This window comes from Thalassophryne amazonica, chromosome 2 (assembly GCF_902500255.1).
Source record: "Thalassophryne amazonica chromosome 2, fThaAma1.1, whole genome shotgun sequence".
In the NCBI taxonomy this organism is placed as follows: Eukaryota; Metazoa; Chordata; class Actinopteri; order Batrachoidiformes; family Batrachoididae; genus Thalassophryne; species Thalassophryne amazonica.
The window spans coordinates 107,426,376-107,445,330 of record NC_047104.1 but is presented as its reverse complement, the minus strand read 5'-3'; the positions used below and the strand labels follow the sequence as shown (position 1 = coordinate 107,445,330).

The following is an 18,955-nucleotide window of genomic DNA, read 5'->3' as shown; positions in this document are numbered from 1 at the left end:
TTCCACACCCTTACCTTACCCTAACCCTACCCCTACCCCTTAGACTCATTAAGAAACTCTTCTTATCCCCAAATTAAACCATCCACCTGTGGGGTCCCATTATTTTGTCCTCCACAAATGGAGTGTGTCCCCACAAGTAAGTGTGAAAACAGCTTTGCGTCCCCACACCATTTCCACATGTGCACACACACTTCCTTCCTTACTTTATGGCTGCAACTTGACTGTAAAACCTCAAGCAGCTTTCTGATCATAAATTTCCACAGACAAGTTTCTGGCAGCTTTCTCTCAAACTGGCAGGTCCATCCTCAGAGCTCCCATCGTTCATTCTTCTAGCCACTTTTTTTTACAAACATATGTGAATCAATAATCAGGCTTTTAAACACCCCGACATCGTGGATACTACAGGCGAATGTATGCCAATGATGTAACTGTGTGTACAGATTGTAAAGCTAGCAATAGCCGCCTTGTGGTTTTGGGCGATTTCTAAGTAGCTCCACCTACTTTTCTCCTTTGAGGCTAAACATGATGTCATTTCCAGTTGAACTAAAATGCCAGCTGTTCTATTATTGGTAAGCACAACCAACAAATGTTGGAAAATTGGAGGGGGGTATACAGTAACAGTGATGTCTTTTTCCGACAATCTAACGCCAGTTTATGTGTTGGGGGTGGGATGACACGAGGGTATGGCAAGATGTAAGTTGAAGAGAGAGCACTTTGTCTTTTGAAGGTTTCTTTGGTGTCTTCATGAAGAATTACAAGGGGTCAAGTCAGTTCTGGGAGCATGCGCTAGTGCCACATGTTGCTGCATTCCACACAATACAGAACTGCATTGGATCTGAGATGGGAACCACTTAAGCAGACAACTGGTCCACCCCCAACACTTGAAAGTAACCATCTATCTGCCTCAGCCAAGTAAAATGTGGGTGTATCATTGGTTTTTTCCTGTTTCTGGAGTCGTCAACAGTGAGGCACTTGTGTGCTGGATCATGGTCAGAGAAACACATCACATGGCAAAAATGACATAGCTGACATGCCCTCAGAAAATAAGTGATACTCCTCATCTGAATCTCTCAGTATCCATTTATTTGACACAACATCATTTCAGCAACACGCAATGATCCTCTGAACAGACCCAGTACCAAAGACATCCAGTCATTGCCTTATGTCACTGGTTAGCCTCCAAGTCTCACAACCATACAGTAAGAGAGGAAGTACCAAGACCCTGAATACTTAGATTGTCATTTGCCTGAAATGTTATGGACATCCCCCGACATCTCTGTCCAGGGTACATGTGACTCTGTGAGCTCTTCCCAGGTGTGTTTCGATGTCAGAGCCCAGAAACATGAACATCACCAAGATAAGTGAATCTGTCTACATTTATAAGAGTACCACTTCTTATTAATTCTTAATGTCAGGACTGTGCACCCCATTAATTCCTCCAGCCTCCCTTGAACTAATTACCAGTAATGCCAACCAGTCCCAACTGCCTCCAATTAGCAATCATGAACAATTTTATCATGGATGCTCCAGTCCCACAGTCCTCTGCTGGGGTTAAAGTTGGTGAGTAAGCAGATCGACGCAAAAAAGACGTGTGAACTGCTGAGAAGTATCTGGCATTGTGGATATGGACTCTGGTTTGGTTAAGGAGCTGTTGGGTGGGGAGGCTGTCGGATGGCAGCTGCCAACGTTGCAGTGAAGGGTATTAGTTTAGCTTTTTTTGGGGGGGGGGGGGGGTGCTGCTTTTCTCCACTGTTCATAGCAGGAATGCACCACTTGGTTTGACACTGCCAAGAAAACCCAAAGGAAGAAGCCTCTTGGTAGATCATTGTGCATCTGTACAAGGGACGCACACTGCAGACATTTGTCCTGCAATGTCCCGGTCTCCCTCTGTGTGCACCCATTCTCCAATTATGTTTGTGAAGAACAAAGACTAAGGATAGCTTATTGTCCCTGAAGACATTGGCGGATGTACAGTAATTGTTGTACAGCTAGCAATGAATTGCATAAACATCAATTAAACAGTCAGTAATAGAAGAATAGTGACTACAGACCAAAAATCACATTACTTTATTTAAAAAGCAGCCAGAACAAGCATGCTTTTGAGTCTTGTTTTTCTCTACTTTGGCATATTGTATCTGTGGCCAAAATAAGAGCGACTTTGAACTCCTTAATCAGGGGTGAGTAGGGTCGTCCAGTGATTGAGCCTTCTTCAATTCCTAACCTTGCACAGATGAGAAAGGTCATTTAAAGTTGTTCCTGTGATTTTGCTGCACACTCTGCCAAAAACCCCACAGTCTGTTTTTATGTTCAGGGTAAGTGAACCACAGCAGCAGACAAAGGAGTCATTAAAACATTTCATAAAAGAACTGTCGATATTAAAACAGCACAGCTTATGATAGAAGTATGTATGATGATAGGCTTTTCCAGACAGCATCCTTTTGTGGTTTGAAGGTCAATTTATTATCATTTCAGTGCCAAGATATGTGCACAGCTGCATAACCTCAACCACCTGGTCTTCGATTAGAGCGAGAGATGACTGCTGGATTGTTCCTAAATCTATTATCATTCCTTTAATTTTTCTTCAGTTTTCTAAGTTTTGTATTGGCTTTGTTGAGTTTTATGGCCCTATCTTACACCCAGTGGAAAGTCGTGCACAGGGCTGTGCCGATACAAGCTTCACCTCAAAGAGCATTGCTGGCTGATCTAGGCCAGGTTCCAATGCACCCCGGCTTTTAAAGAGGATAAACAGCAGACAATCTGATGTATTTCATGTTACACCCAAAACACATCCATGATTAATGAGCTAAATACAACCCCTTTGTATCATGTGTCCGATTTTACACTCAGATTATGCACTGTGTAAATGCCAAAGTGGAGATGAACCTCTCCAGATGCACGCTCACTGCACGCTTTAAACAGTGCAGCCTTGATCATCAAGAACACAATCTTTTATTTTTTTTTTCTTGTCCTTAGTTTTGCTTATGAACATTTTTATTACTTATTTCTTGAGACCATTTTGTCCAAGCAAGCATGCCTCACAGTGTACAGCAGGTAGCTCAGTGGATAAGGAGTTGCCTTTAGCTTCAATTTCTGGTCACACTACCTGTCTCTGTCATTGGATGAGACATTTCATTTGAACTGCATAGGGACTGGCGTCCTCTCCAATGGAAGATGTAGCACAAACACCAATGGTCCTCATGGTCCAAGTAGGATGCCTCACAATAAGCACAGAGATTTTTCACTGTCTCCATTTGTGGAAGATATACTTATGATGATCCATTAACGTATTGGCATGTGATGTTAATATTCCATCCATCCATTTTCTTGCTTTGTAAGTTGACCAGTGGCAAAGGTATTACCTGTAACATATACAAAATGTTACTTATTCAATTGGGCGACCCATTATCAAAGGTTAAAAAACACTGGACTGAAGACTTGGCCTCGGACATATCTGAAAATGACTGGCACTCATCCATCCATCCATCCATTTTCTTCCGCTTTATCCGGAGTCGGGTCGCGGGGGCGGCAGCTCAAGCAAAGCTGCCCAGACCTCCCGATCCACACACACCTCCCCCAGCTCCTCCAGGGGAACCCCAAGGCGTTCCCAAGCCAACCGAGAGATGTAATCCTTCAAGCGTGTCCTGGGTCTTCCCTGGGGCCTCCTCCCAATGGGACGTGCCCGGAACACCTCTCCAGCGAGGCGTCCAGGGGGCATCCGGAAAAGTTACCCGAGCCACCTCAACTGACTCCTTTCGACGTGGAGGAGCAGCGGCTCGACTCCGAGCTCCTCCCGAGTGACCGAGCTCCTCACCCTATCTCTAAGGGAGCGCCCAGCCACCCTGCGGAGGAAACTCATCTCGGCTGCTTGTACCCACGATCTCGTTCTTTCAGTCATGAGCCAAATCTCATGACCATAGGTGAGGATCGGAACGTAGATCGATCGGTAAATCGAGAGCTTTGCCCCCCTACTCAGCTCTCTCTTCACCACGACGGTCCTATACAGCAACCGCATCACTGCAGACGCTGCACCGATCCATCTATCGATCTCACGCTCCATCCGTCCCTCACTCGTGAATAAGACCCCGAGATACTTAAACTCCTCCCCTTGAGGCAAGGACACTCCACCGACCTGAAGAGGGCAAAGCACCTTTTTCCGGTCGAGAACCATGGCCTCGGATTTGGAGGTGCTAATTTTCATCCCGGATGCCTCACGCTCGGCTGCAAACCGCCCCAGTGCACGCTGAAGGTCCTGATTTGATGAAGCCAACAGAACCACATCGTCCGCAAACAGCAGAGACGAGATTCTGTCATTCCAAACCAGACCCCCTCTACACCCTGGCTGCGCCTAGAAATTCTGTCCATAAAAATAATGAACAGAACCGGTGACAAAGGGCAGCCCTGGCAGAGGCCACATGCACTGGAAACAGGTTTGACTTACTACCGGCAATGCGAACCAAGCTCCTGCTGCGGTCGTACAGGGACCGGATAGCCCTTAGCAAAGGACCCCGGACCCCGTACTCCCGGAGCACTCCCCACAGGGTGCCCCGAGGGACACGAACACCTTCTCCAGATCCACAAAACACATGTGGACTGGTTAGGCGAACTCCCATGAACCCTCGAGCACCCGATGGAGCGTGTAGAGCTGGTCCAGTGTGCTGCGACCAGGACGAAAACCACACTGCTCCTCCTGAATCCGAGGTTCGACCATCGCTCGAATTCTCCTCTCCAGTACTCTGGAATAGACCTTACCGGGGAGGCTGAGGAGTGTGATCCCCCTATAGTTGGAACACACCCTCCGGTCCCCCTTCTTAAACAGAGGGACCACCACCCCTGTCTGCCAATCCAGAGGCACTGTCCCTGAACGCCACGCGATGTTGCAGAGGCATGTCAGCCAAGACAGTCCCACAACATCCAGAGACTTAAGGTACTCAGGACGGATTTCATCCACCCCAGGAGCCTTGCCACCAAGAAGCTTTCCAACCACCTCGGTGACTTCTGCCTGGATAATGGATGAGTCCGCCTCTGGGTCCCCAGTCTCTGCCTCCTCTTCGGAAGACGTGACGATGGGATTGAGGAGATCCTCGAAGTACTCCTTCCACCTCCCAACAACATCCCCAGTCAGAGTCAACAGCTCCCCACCCGCACCATAAACAGTGCCAGTGGAGAGCTGCTTCCGCCTCCTGAGGCGTCGGACGGTTTGCCAGAATCTCTTCGAGGCCGACCAATAGTCCTCCTCCATAGCCTCCCCGAACTCCTCCCAGACCTGAGTTTTTGCCTCTGCGACCACATGGGCTGCGGCACGCTTGGCCTGCCGGTACCTGTCAGCTGCCTCTGTGGTCCCACCTACCAACAAAGATAAGTAGGACTCCTTCTTCACCTTGATGGCATCCCTTACTTCCGGTGTCCACCACCGGGTTCGGGGATTGCCGCCGCGACAGGCACCAGAGACCTTGCGACCGCGGCTGCATCAGCAATGGAGGTGGAGAACATGGTCCACTCGGACTCCATGTCTCCAACCTCCCCCGGGATCTGGGAGAAGCTCTCCCGGAGGTGGGAGTTGAAGACCTCCCTGACAGAGGGTTCCGCCAGTCGTTCCCAGCAGACCCTCACGATACGTTTGGGCCTGCCAGGTCTGACCGGCTTCCTCCCCTCCCAGCGGATCCAACTCACCACCAGGTGGTGATCGGTCGACAGCTCTGCCCCTCTCTTTACTCGAGTGTCCGAGACACGTGGCCGAAGGTCAGATGATACAACTACAGAGTCGATCATCGACCTCCTCTCAGGGTGTCCTGGTGCCACGTGCACTTATGGACACTCTTGTGCTCAAACATGGTGTTCGTGATGGACAAACTGTGACTAGCACAGAAGTCCAACAACTGAACACCACTCGGGTTCAGATCGGGGAGGCCATGCTTCCCGATCACCCCCTCCAGTCTCACTGTCGCCGCCTGCGTGGGCGTTGAAATCCCCCAGGAGAACAATGGAGTCCCCAGTCGGAGCGCTATCTAGTACCCCTCCCAGGGACTCCAGGAAGGTTGGGTACTCTGCACTGCTGCTCGGCCCGTAGGCTGAGACAACGGTGAGAGACCTGTCCCCGACCCGAAGGCGTAGGGACGCGACCCTCTCGTTCACCGGAGTGAACTCCAACACATGGCGACTAATAAGCAATGCAACCCCAGCTCTCCGCCTCTCCCCGTGGGCAATGCCAGAAAGGTGAAGCATCCCCCCTCTCCAGCCCCCTCACCTTGCTGGGGGGCAAGGAGCCTGAGCTTGTGCGGGATGTTGAGAGATACCGACTAGAGATAGTCGGGCTCACCTCCACGCACAGCATGGGCTCTGGTACCCAACTCCTGGAGAGGGGTGATGTTAATATTTCACTGCCAGATGTAATAAAGGATGAGAGACTATGATGAAGAAATGCTTGAAAGGAACAGTTTAAGGGTAGACTGTCTCTCAGCTGCACTCAGGGATCAAATAAACTGACTCAGGGATCAAGCACACTGACTCTTCTTTAGTGGACTGCCTGCTCCACCCACTGAGCTACCATCAGCTATATTATTAACTGCATCTGATAAAGTATATTTATACAGCTGACCCTTTTATCCAAAGCATCATGCATCCCATTAATTACAGCTGGATGATCTTTTATTAGAATATGTAGCACAGCATTCTGCCTGGAGATTATTTTGTAATGTCACAGAACATGTGCCTTGACTTCTGAGTTCATTTACCATTTATTTTCAGAATATTGACTTTTTTTAATGATTCTGTTTCCATTCTAGTACTTCAACTACTTGTATACATACAAGATGCCAGGAGATATCAAGAATTGGGTGGATGCTCACATGAACTGCGAGGACATTGCTATGAACTTCCTGGTGGCTAACATCACAGGAAAAGCTCCCATTAAGGTACAGTCATATCTCCTGCCGCTCTGACTGCTGGGAGCTTGCAGGGGAGGGTGAGGCCTGAGAAACCGGACCAGCATCTCTGGGTCTGATCAGTTCTCACCCTTCTACTTCATTGCATCTCCCCCTCCCCATGGCGCTGACTGTGCCCAGTGCAGGGGCCCGAGCTAAGCCGGCCTTAACCTCCCTTATCTGGATGTCACTTGCTGGCACTCCCCCTCTGAGTGTGTTTTTCTAAGCTCACCAGTGCTCACGCACACTCTGCCATCACATCACGTTTCTACTCCTGCACACAGCACTCCCACCATATCTCAGAGTGATTCCCTCAGAAAACACTCACCCACCACCACAGCCCCCAGCTTCTACCCTGTGTATTTTCACTTTGAGATGTTCTCAGACACGTGTCAGAGTGTACATGTAATGGAGGATAGACAGAGGAAAGTTGTACATCACAGCATTGAGGAGAATTCAGGAAATATTCACCCACTGAGCTCGACACCAGAAACATTCATGTGGATGTCGGAGTTATTTCATCAGATTGGAGAGCGTGCTCACTGCTGAACAGTTAACACCCACCAACATCACTGCTCTAAGTTTGTGTCTGTTTGTGTTTAGGTGACCCCCAGGAAAAAGTTCAAGTGTCCTGAGTGTACCGCCATTGATGGGCTGTCACTGGATCAGACACACATGGTGGAGAGGTGTGGCACTTTTGCACATCTTGGATGAGATAAGCACAATACTTTCCTGTTTGCTGCATTTCTGCTGTATTTATTTATTTATTGTTTTACTACTTTGGCTGGTCCAGTAACATATTTGAAAGTGACTTATCCCAAAAATGTACTGCATTATCATTTATGGCCTCAAGATGGCGCAGTTTACATGCATAACAACTGAACGTTGCTCTTGTACACTGATCTGAATGAGGAGGGAGGGCTGGGTCTTAAAGAACGAGGCCTTACTCGTCACTCAACTTGTTTGTACTTTGTGGAACAGTCACACCTGCAGTGGTGGAGGATGGCAAGGCTAAAGTAAGACTGTGTAATTAGTTATTTTAAAGAGTTTTTTTTTTTTTTTTGGTTTACTGAAATAAATGTGTGCACGTTTAGCTTTGCGGAATCATCCCACTAATTCTAATGACATTTTTGTCTGAAGTGGTGACAAGAAGCAGTATAATCTGAGTTCTTTCTGCCTTGTATAATTGCATTAATTAGCCAGTTAGCTTCTGTTCTAATGTGATGCATCAGCAAACAGAAGCTAACTGCATTTTTGTCCAGAGTGGGAAAAAATGACCCCAAAACATCTAAAAATACAGTATAGGTTATCAGTAGGTGGAATTCTTCATCAGTGTGATGCAGTTACGTATCCATAACCAAGTAATTGCAGATTAAATGAATGTAAATTATTTTGGTGGTGGGCCTTCGTTGTATGAAGCAGTAGCACTGTGTCTCTAAATTTAACTTAAAAGTAACGCGACTTGTGTTTTATTTATTTTTATTTTTCCCCTCTTCATATATTTTTTTTTTGGCAGGTGCGACTAATTGTACATATAGTCCAGAAAATACAATACTTTAGTACACAATATTTTTGAGGTTTTATTTTTCTCAAAAAATTGAACTTGGAGAATATTTTAAGTTGCCGTATCCTCAGCAAACAGACTCATTTAATAGCTGCTAAATGACTTTCAGTTTGTTTTAAAGTAAGTGCATCATGTTTTGCATCCCTAGATCTGAGTGCATCAACAAGTTTGCATCAGTTTTTGGTACCATGCCGCTGAAGGTGGTGGAACACCGTGCTGACCCTGTGCTCTATAAAGACGACTTTCCTGAGAAGCTGAAGAGTTTTCCCAACATCGGCAGCCTCTGACCAGCCGGTAACAGACATCTTCACATCCTCAAGACTCTATGAAATGCTTGTTGGGTATGGAGTTGATCACTTTCAGATCCTGTACTTTTGTGATGTCATAAAGTCTTGAATCACAGATGGACACTGGCAGCTGTGTTTAGGCTAACTGTGATATAGTTTGTTTCGAATACAGGGAGAAATATACATGTTACACGAGCTGCTGTTGGAGGCTCAGGTTGAACTGATGTTTGATGGACTGACTTCAGGCTCATACTGCCTCATTGTTACTGTACTAGAGCTCCAGGTGTTCTGGAATCTGTGTACAGTGTATGTAAAGTGTCTGTCTGTGTATGTATACACACTATATATTATGTATGTGTATATATATATATATATATATATATATATATATATAGATATATATATTATTATATACTACATTTCTCTCTCTCTCTCTCTCTCTCTCCTCTCTCTCTCTCTCTCTCTCTCTCTCTCCATATTCAGGGTGGGGAAAAACCCTGGTATAATGTTTAATAAATGATTGATATGACATAAGTAGAGGTTTATGGATACAAAACAAAAATAATAATAATTATACATAGACTTGTGGAATAGTACCCGATGACGGATGATTATTTTATGTATTTTGTAAAACACAGATAAACAGTTCCCATATCAAAATTCTAAATCTAGTGCAACTGACAAGTTGTTGCTGAACTCCTGGGACATCCTGAGCTGTAATGTTCTGTGGCCGAAGCAAAGCCTTCATTAAGTTATTTATGAAAAAGGAGAAACAGCAGTGCTCATTAGCTAGTTCTTTTTGTTATTATTTTTATTGTGTGCACTGCAAAAGGACAAAAAAAGAGCAGTTCTGTTTGCCAAACATTTTCACTGTTATATGCATTTATATGCTTTCCTGTCCTGTTCAGGCTTCAGCACGGAACAGTTTTGTGATGTGAGTGATGTTTTTTTATTTTAGGATATCAATGAAATTGTCTCAAACTTGACTGCTTATGCATAAGACTTTGTAAAAAATACGATGATAAATAAAGAGCACAATTTATGTATGTGTATATATATATATATATCTATATATATATATATATATATATATATATATATGCAAGAATGCAATTACAAAATTAAACACGTCGAGTCATTTTTTAAATTTGTGTAACCTCCGCTGTTCTCTGCAGCCTGTCACCTGTTGTTAATATACTGTGCCTAATCCACCCTGTTCTCTGTCAGCAGTTCAAAAGGGCGCAGTACGTATTTTGTCAGCTTCAATTAGTGTGATACTCTTGCGGGTTGTGCGATCTCATTTCAGCACTCGTGTCCTTCAAAGCGACTGAAATGCACGGGGATTCCAGAATGTGACCATAGGAATGACACAATAGTTTGGCAGAATGGTGAAATAGTGAGGCACACCGCAATTCAGAAATAGTTTTAAACAGAAAAGGATGACTTTATTCGCACGTTGTGGCAAAGCTGTTTCCTGGTCACTGAAAGAGGTCCTTTAAACAGGGAGTGACTTCAGTGTCTATTTCTCTGAGCTATGTTGGAACTGTCAGAGGAAATAATCTTTACACAGGATTATAACAGGTGAATAATTTGGATATAACAATTTTATAATTTTTGGAACATAGTTTAAACAAATTCTACACTTTGTGTTGTCTACTTTATGCAAATAGTCTGTGATGCAGATACGAGGTCTGTCCGTAAAGTATCGTACCTTTTATTTTTTTCAAAACTATATGGATTCATTCATATGTTTTACGTCAGACATGCTTGAACCCTCGTGCGCATGCGTGAGTTTTCCACGCCTGTCGGTGACGTCATTCACCTGTGAGCACGCCTTGTGGAAGGAGTGGTTCCGCCCCCCTCGTCGGATTTTTCATGGTCTGGAAATGGCGGAATGAAAAGGACTTTTTTCCATCAGAATTTTTTCAGAAGCTGTTAGAGACTGGCACCTGGAAACCATTCGAAAAATTTATCTGGCTTTCAGTGAAAATTTTCCGGGCTTCACAGAGAATAAGGACTTTAACTACAGGTTTAAGGAACCCCTTTAAAGGACGGTCGGTGCGCCGCGCTGCGGGCTGCGACGATGCGGCACAAACCACTGGATCATTTCTAAGCTGATGGCTCTGTGGATACGAGACGTCGTGTGCTCTTTCTCTGGTTATCACAAGACCTGGACATCAGCCATTTCCGGCAGATTTCACTTTTAACAAGAGATTTTGTCATGGAAAGCCGCGCGGAGGCTTCGCGCGTCACGACCGATTCGCTGATGAAGCGAGACAAAGGAACACCTCCGTTTCGGCGTGTAGAGGACAAGTTGGGACATGTCCAGCTCTCCACAAGTTCTTTTATACTCACTGGGCTGGTAAGCACTGAAAGCCGAGATAGACATGTCCCAACTTGTCCTCTAACACTCCGAAACGGAGATGTTCCTTTGTCTCGCTTCATCAGCGAATCGGTCGTGACGCGCGAAGCCTCCGCGCGGCTTTCCATGACAAAATCTCATGTTAAAAGTGAAATTCTGCCGGAAAATGGCTGATGTCCAGGTCTTGTGATAACCAGAGAAAGAGCACACGACGGTCTCATATCCACAGAGCCATCAGCTTAGAAATGATCCAGTGGTTTGTGCCGCATCGTCGCAGCTCGCAGCGCGGCACACCAGGACCGGTCCTTTAAAGGAGTCCTTATTCTCTGTGAAGCCCGTAAAATTTTCACTGAAAGCCAGATAAATTTTCGAATGGTTTCCAGGTGCCCTAGTCTCTAACAGCTTCTGAAAAAATTCTGATGGAAAAAAGAGTCCTTTTCATTCCGCCATTTCCAGACAATGAAAATCCGACGAGGGGCGGGACCACTCCTTCCACAAGGCGTGCTCACGGGTGAATGACGTCACCGGACAGGCGTGGAAAAACTCACGCATGTGCACGAGGGTCAAGCATGTCTGACATAAAAACATATGAATGAAATCCATATAGTTTTTGAAAAAAATAAAAAGGTACGATACTTTCGGACAGACCTCGTACAACCTTCAAGAATCACTGTGTAGAAGTGCAATAACTTATTGTACCTTTAATCACACAAAACATCCAGAAACCTAAATTCATACTCATTTCAAAATAGATAGCTTAGACGCTGCTTGGAACTCATAAGTTGTATATATCAAAGGGAAGCAATTTTAAAATACAACTTAGGAAATAAATTCTGATTGTACCATCAGAAAGGGAAAAAATGCACTCAAAACACTGGCTTATGTTGTCTCACAAAAATAAAACATCAAATTGGCAACAATTTCAAGTGTCCTATAACACTTCAATGCATTCTGCATGCACAAAAACATGTACATGCATGTAACACCACACACATTTCTGTAATTAAACTGATTGCTCCACTTCAGTAGTACTATAAAGATAGAAAAGAGTGTAAGATGACAACACTCTGAGGCCAGGAGTTAGCAGCATAGAGGAGGTAAGCCTTTTAAACAAATCTGTCTTTAAAGTTCAATGATTGTAGGACAAGCTGTGATGTTGGGACAAATGAAGTGTCTCTCCTTGAATCCCAACAGTGGAAGGACGGCAAGGGAGAGCTTCAATCCAAGCGTGATAGCTCATAAATACACAGAGAATGGAGTGAAAATGGTACAGAGTGTATTCCCATGAGTGCTGTGCAGGAGAGGTGTCAAACATATCACTTGGGGACAGACAGCTGTCAGTAGTCCTGACACACAATCCTGCAGTCCAGATCCTCCCATGTGATCAGTGGTAATTAAAATTTAAAAAGCCTTTCCTGCTCTGGCAGCGCTGAGCCCAAAAGCTACCGACCACGTGAGGAGATGCTGGGCACGGGTGGAGGAGAGCAAACCGTGATGCACAGGGAGGTATGTTTGAGGATCGGGGGAGAGGTTATGGCGTCTTTGAAAGCAGAGCCATGCCACAGCTGAGGGGGAAGCATGTGTGAGGCATGTTTGTTTTGCATTTACCCCTGAGCGCAGCATGTGTGCACTGTCCTTTTCCCAGAACACTGGAACACAGCAACACCCTCCATCCAACCCTTCTATCTCCGAACCGCGAAGGGGGCCCTGTGTCCACATTTCCACTCAGCTTTGAGACATATTCTGTGTCTGCAGGGTGATGTTCATGCCTTCGAGTAAAACCTATTGTAAGTTCTGCAACTCTTCATTGATGGACTCTGCTGACAGGTTATCATGTGCACCCCACTTTCATGTACCTGTCCAAGATGACAGGAAATATGGGTTCAACTTAGGGAATTAGTGACGGTCACTGCCTGAAGGAGTGCACTACAAGCTATCGGGTTCGCTTTCCAAACCATGAAAGCCTTGCTGTGTTTTAGAGCTGCCAAACTGAAGCTGAAAATGGATAAGCTCTAATAAAGCCAAACAAAAAGTAAATTCTGTAATCGTGTGTGACAGAGAAAAATGAGATCTTCGTAAAGCCTTTGTGTTGTTTTACCACCCACACGCAACACTAGTCATAATACATACTGTTTAATGCTCAGAGTGTCCATCCATGTTTGAACAAAAGTTAATAATGCCGGATCCAAACTTGGTGGAATGATTGAGGGTGAACCAAGGACCAAGTGATTTAATTTGGAGCTGAAAAATGATTAAAGCTAGGGTGGTTTGCAAGGTTGAAATTTGGGGCCAGTACTTACATGTAGAGCTTTATGTGGAATAGTTATTTTGAGGAATTTGGTTATATCAATGAGTTCACACGAATAGGAAGTCATAATAGTCCACTGACTGACTTTTGCTACCCCGGCAACAAGCGAGGGAAATTCCGTAATCAGCCGCGCCCACTTTCGGCTTCTGCAAATGCCAAAGCGCCCAGCCAGTTGATGAACCTGAGCAATGTCGAAACCCCTCTGGTACAATTTGATGAAAAGCTTGGGTATATTGCTGAGCTTTACCGCGTTCTTGTCTACACTTGCTCAATATCAAGCATAATGCCATTCATGAACATGATCATCAGAAATCTATGAAACCTTATTACATGTATTGCTTTTGATTGTTGGCAACGTGGAACGAGGCGCAAGGGGTTAAAGGGTTAATGTTCATGAGCAGATGTAAGGACTTGACAACTTAAATCTGTTCATCTCTTGTTAAATGACAATTTAGTATGAACCAAGCATAACAGATTATTGAATTAATTTTAAAAATGGCTGAAGAAACCAGCATAAAATCATGTAGCTATTTTACTGAGACCATATGGTATTTACAACCTTAGGTGTGTTAATGTTTGGATTATTGTTCACTTGTGTTATATAACCAATGAGCCTAAAAGCTTGTTAACAGTTTTCTCTAAATCAAACACACAGTTAGGGGTGGTAACTTCTTCAAGTATACGGAGTAAAGCACACGTTTCCCTTTGTATTACTGCCAGTACTTAGATTGTGCCACTTTCTTTTGACCCCAGGTGACCTAATTTGCATATAGGACTCAAATACAAATCATTTTGAGGTACATTGGTTTTGATTTGTAAATCTCAAGATATTCCAATTTATGTTTCCCTTACCCCTGAATAATACAGCTACAGAAGCTGAAAGTGGGTGTGGCTGATTATGTAATTTTCTCGCTGCTGGGTAGCAAAGTCTAACCAGCTGTTTTTGATATCTCTAATGCTTGTAGTTTAAAGATATGAAGAAAAATTTAGGGGAAACTTATGGCCACGGGGACCCCCTCAGCCAGTGGATTATAAGGTCAAACTAAAGGCCATTGGTTTCATTTGGACAGAATTGAGAAATGTCAATGTCACATAGACCCATATACATATCGCTAAATCAAAGAATTAATTGCATGAATATGTAAGCGTGGGTGTGCACTCTCAAAGTGTCCATTCTGTTAAAACTGATAACATTCTAAAGAAGAAAAAAAAGAATCTTTGAATAAATTCACCATGTTGACATTTTAAGATATTTGTGGTCATGTTGCAGGCATCGGTGATCTCATCTTATGCCTCTGTCACAGCCAAGGGCCTATTCTGGATTTCATTTGGGGGGATTGACCAAATATGCTCTTCTCACATAAAAAAAAAATATTTAAAAGTACTTGAATGTTCTACAATGCAGTAATTACTATTTTGTAGTTATTGGAGAAATCAATGTTGTAAAAGGAACTATTTTGCATGATTCCATTTAAATAACAGTGTTGGCGGAGGGGGGTGGAGGAAGTTGGAGGAAATTGTTTTCTGTCTACAAGGTCATGCGCGTTCACCCGGGGCGTCAACATGATCATTTCGATCAGGAATATGTTTGTATGCTTCCAAATTTTTGTGGCCCGCGTGTGAGGGAAAACAACAGACGCATGAGATCTTTTGCTGCCCACATTTGTACGATTAGTCGTACAAAAACACATCAAATATGTTCCAGCTCTTGGATGGAAATCAATCACGAGACGTTTTGTTCAGGCAGAAGTAGAGTCTGTGAGACATCTTTGTTGAAGCCAAAAAGAAACTAGGGCGGGGAAGCACTGTATTTCCCGTAATACTATGGACTGTGGACTACAGGGGTGAATCGGAATGACGTGTGCTAAACGTAATGCACAACTGTGTACGATTCCACAAGCAGCATCTGTACTGCTGCAGCGTCTCGTCCTTCATAGTACTGGAGGAGTGGAGCTTGTACATGAATACCTTCAAGAAACTTGAATTATTCTCCAAAGTACGCAGTAAAACAACAGTACTTCAGTCACTAATGGTGAAAGTGTACTTTTGGGTGTAACAAAGGTCACGGTTTGCACTGGTTCCATCTGACTGCATACATGACAACACTCACAAAATGTTAAACATTGACAACCATTAGTCGGATGTTAAATCTACGTTGAGGCAAGCTTTTTTCTTCTTCTTCTGAAATAGGACTATGAGTGTTTTGTCCAAGGAGGATTCCGCTGAGTATGAGGGGCTGTACAGTAGTGTTCAGAATAATAGTAGTGCTATGTGACTAAAAAGATTAATCCAGGTTTTGAGTATATTTCTTAATGTTACATGGGAAATAAGGTACCAGTAGATTCTCACAAATCCAACAAGACCAAGCATTCATGATATGCACACTCTTAAGGCTATGAAATTGGGCTATTAGTAAAAAAAAAAGTAGAAAAGGGGGTGTTCACAATAATAGTAGTGTGGCATACAGTCAGTGAATTTGTCAATTTTGTGGAACAAACAGTTGTGAATCAGGTGTCCCCCTATTTAAGGATGAAGCCAGCACCTGTTGAACATGCTTTTCTCTTTGAAAGCCTGAGGAAAATGGGACGTTCAAGACATTGTTCAGAAAAACACGCGTAGTTGTTAAAAGTTGATTGGAGAGGGGAAAACTTACACGCAGGTGCAAAAAAATTATAGGCTGTTCATCTACAATGATCTCCAATGCTTTAAAATGGACACAAAAAAAAACAGACGCGTAGAAGAAAATGGAAAACAACCATCAAAATGGATAGAAGAATAACCAGAATGGCAAAGGCTCATTCATTGATCATTCCAGGATGATCAAAGACAGTCTGGAGTTACCTGTAAGTGCTGTGACAGTTATAAGACGCCTATGTGAAGCTCATTTATTTGCAGAATCCCCTGCAAAATCCCTCTGGACATGTGCTTAAGAGGTTACAATTTGCCAAAGACACATTCAACGGGCCTAAAAGAGAAAGGGAGGAATATTTTGTGGACTGATGAGAGTAAAATTGTTCTTTTTGGTCCAAGGGCCACAGGGTCGTGAGACGACCCCCAAACTCTGAATTCAAGCCACAGTTCACAGTGGAGACAGTGAAGCATGGTGGTGCAAGCATCATGATATGGGCATGTTTCTCCTACTATGGTGTTGGGCCTATATATCGCATACCAGGTATCATGGATCAGTTGGATATGTCAAGATACTTGAAGAGGACATGCCCTTGAAATGGGTGTTTTCAAGAAGACAATGACCCCAAGCACACTAGTAAACAAGCAAAATCCTGGTTCCAAACCAACAAAATTAATGCCTCGCAGATGTGAAGAAATCATGAAAACTGTGGTTATACAACTAAATACTAGTTAGTGATTCACAGGATTGCTAAAAAAAGCAGTTTGAACATAATAGTTTGAGTTTGTAGCGTCAACAGCAGATGCTACCTATTATTGTGAACACCCCCTTTTCTACTTTTTTTTTTTTTTTTTTTTACTAATAGCCCAATTTCATAGCCTTTAAGAGTGTGTATATCATGAATGCTTGGTCTTGTTGGATTTGTGAGAATCTACTGAATCTACTGGTACCTTGTTTCCCATGTAACAATAAGAAATATACTCAAAACCTGGATTAATCTTTTTAGTCACATAGCACTACTATTATTCTGAACACTATTGTATATGCCACATAAAGTATGCATTCAGTCTGTCACATGACAGTGAAAATGTATATTTGAGAGGGTGAACACAAGAAGGAGAATTTGGGTGAATGTGTGAATGCTTGTAAGTGAAGTGCAGAACATATATGAGAGAATACATGTGAGAAGATGGGATGCAGATTTATGAGGGAATGAATGTAAGAGGCGAAACATATGTGAGGGGACCAAATGTGCTTTGACCTTGGGAAATTTATACATGAGAGTATAGGGATTGTATGTGTACAGGATGAGAGAATGGGTGTATGTGTGAGGGGAAATGCATGTGACAGCCTGAGAAAGACTCAGCTCCATTCAAGTGAGACAGAATAAAATCTGAAGATGAATGAAGTGCATTTCTATTCAAAGCTGGGAAAATAAAAAGAAGAAATACATTAATGTAGGGCAGAAAGCTGCTTCAGGGGCATGATCTTCAAAAAACACTTAACAGATGTGAACAGCCATCCGGTGAGTGTGAACTGGCTCCTGTTAAACACTGACATCCTTTGGTGTTTAAAAGTGTCAACACGTTCAGCTCGCTCCTCCACCAGCCTCAGAGGCTGTCCTGCTGCCGGCCCCCGCTGTTATTTCTGGCAGCCTGACTGAGCAGTAGGCAGTCTTTTGCTGAAGCTCCGCAGAGTAAGGGTCACAGACACGTCTGGCTCTGAGCACCTCATCCTGAAATATAGCTGGTTGTGTTTCGGTGCTGCAGCTCTCAGGTTCTTCAGGCCTTGAGAACAGCGGGCCTGCTGTGCCTCTCCTCGCACTCCCACACTACACCACATTCATCCACCGTGCACGTCGGTACGCTCAGGCAGGGCTGCAGGTGGGTCTGTCACTCCGACCACACGCAAACGGACTTGTTTTGGACTACAAAATGCTGTCAGAACTGTTTTAGTCACCAAAATACACACGGTGAGGTGGATGCTTTAACTCTGGAGATGATGTGCTGCATATCTGGAATGGCTGCATGTCTTCATTCCTGCATGTGATAATGCTTTAGTATAATATAGCATGAAATAATAATAGATTTTTTTTTTGTTTTTTTGCATGAGGATGCTTGCCTTTTTCTTTTAATCAAAACCAGCAACAAAATGACTGAAGGCATAAACACTTGGATTTAAATACATGGTGACAATGATAACTGAAAACTAAATATACGAACGCCCTGTACAACTTCCTGTATTTTGGACAAAGTGCATAGATTTGACATTTTTAAGGTGTTTGGTGTGTTTTTTTTATTTATTTTTTTTATGCTGCAGCTTTTGAGCTACTCCAGCGGTTGCTTTCACCCGCTAAACACAGCAGCGCCGTGTGCTGATCTGACCAAATCATCTGCGTAATTATTTTAAGAAGGTAGTCACCGTTGCTTTTAAAGTTTTACACTTGATGCCTTCCTGTGTCAGTTTGTTTAAAAAGTTTCAGGGATGAAAAGACTACCCCAGCCAGCGATACAAACGCATCATGTAGCCCAAGATATGGCTGCACTGTGCTCTTTGGCCTTCATGCGCAGCGATGCAATGCTGGAAGACTTGCGGTCCCGGGTCCAGGTTAGATCGTATGTGTTGATGGCTAGGAGATCCTCCAACAGGTTGCCCATGTGAGCCTGTCCCACATGGCCTCCGGGCTTGGCATCCCCAGGAATCTACACCACCACCGCCAGCGGCTGAGTGGGAGTGAGGGGTCATACAGGGTGTCACCGGGTCACAGGGGCACGACACAACCCTCACAGGAGATGCTGCACTGCGGCCGGCTGATCCACGGAGGGTTCTGAGATCTGTAATGGTGACACAAGTTGACATGTTAAAGAAGACACAAACTACGGATC

General features: G+C 44.1%; 2 protein-coding genes across 2 annotated transcripts in view; one reads left to right on the top strand and one right to left on the bottom strand.

The window, feature by feature from the left end:
- The first annotated feature begins 6,786 nt into the window (after nt 1–6,786).
- LOC117528735 (exostosin-2-like) lies at nt 6,787–9,005 on the top strand. Its single transcript, XM_034191371.1, has 3 exons — nt 6,787–6,911; nt 7,524–7,606; nt 8,633–9,005. The coding sequence occupies exons 1-3, from the start codon at nt 6,810–6,812 to the stop codon at nt 8,769–8,771; spliced, it is 324 nt and encodes a 107-aa protein (XP_034047262.1). The 5' UTR covers nt 6,787–6,809; the 3' UTR covers nt 8,772–9,005.
- Nucleotides 9,006–18,589: 9,584 nt separating this feature from the next.
- alx4a (ALX homeobox 4a) overlaps nt 18,590–18,955 on the bottom strand; it is a 51,433-nt gene continuing 51,067 nt past the window's right edge. Inside the window, 2 exon segments of the mRNA XM_034191366.1 lie at nt 18,590–18,784; nt 18,786–18,880. Coding sequence (XP_034047257.1) covers nt 18,590–18,784; nt 18,786–18,880 — 290 coding nt within the window.

Excerpts from the sequence above, each read along its gene's own strand:
- LOC117528735 (XM_034191371.1), top strand. The coding sequence starts at position 6,810 with ATGCCAGGAGATATCAAGAATTGGGTGGATGCTCACATGAACTGCGAG. Across the intron at positions 6,912-7,523 it reads CAGGAAAAGCTCCCATTAAG|GTGACCCCCAGGAAAAAGTT; the intron begins GTACAGTCATAT and ends GTTTGTGTTTAG. Across the intron at positions 7,607-8,632 it reads CAGACACACATGGTGGAGAG|ATCTGAGTGCATCAACAAGT; the intron begins GTGTGGCACTTT and ends TTGCATCCCTAG.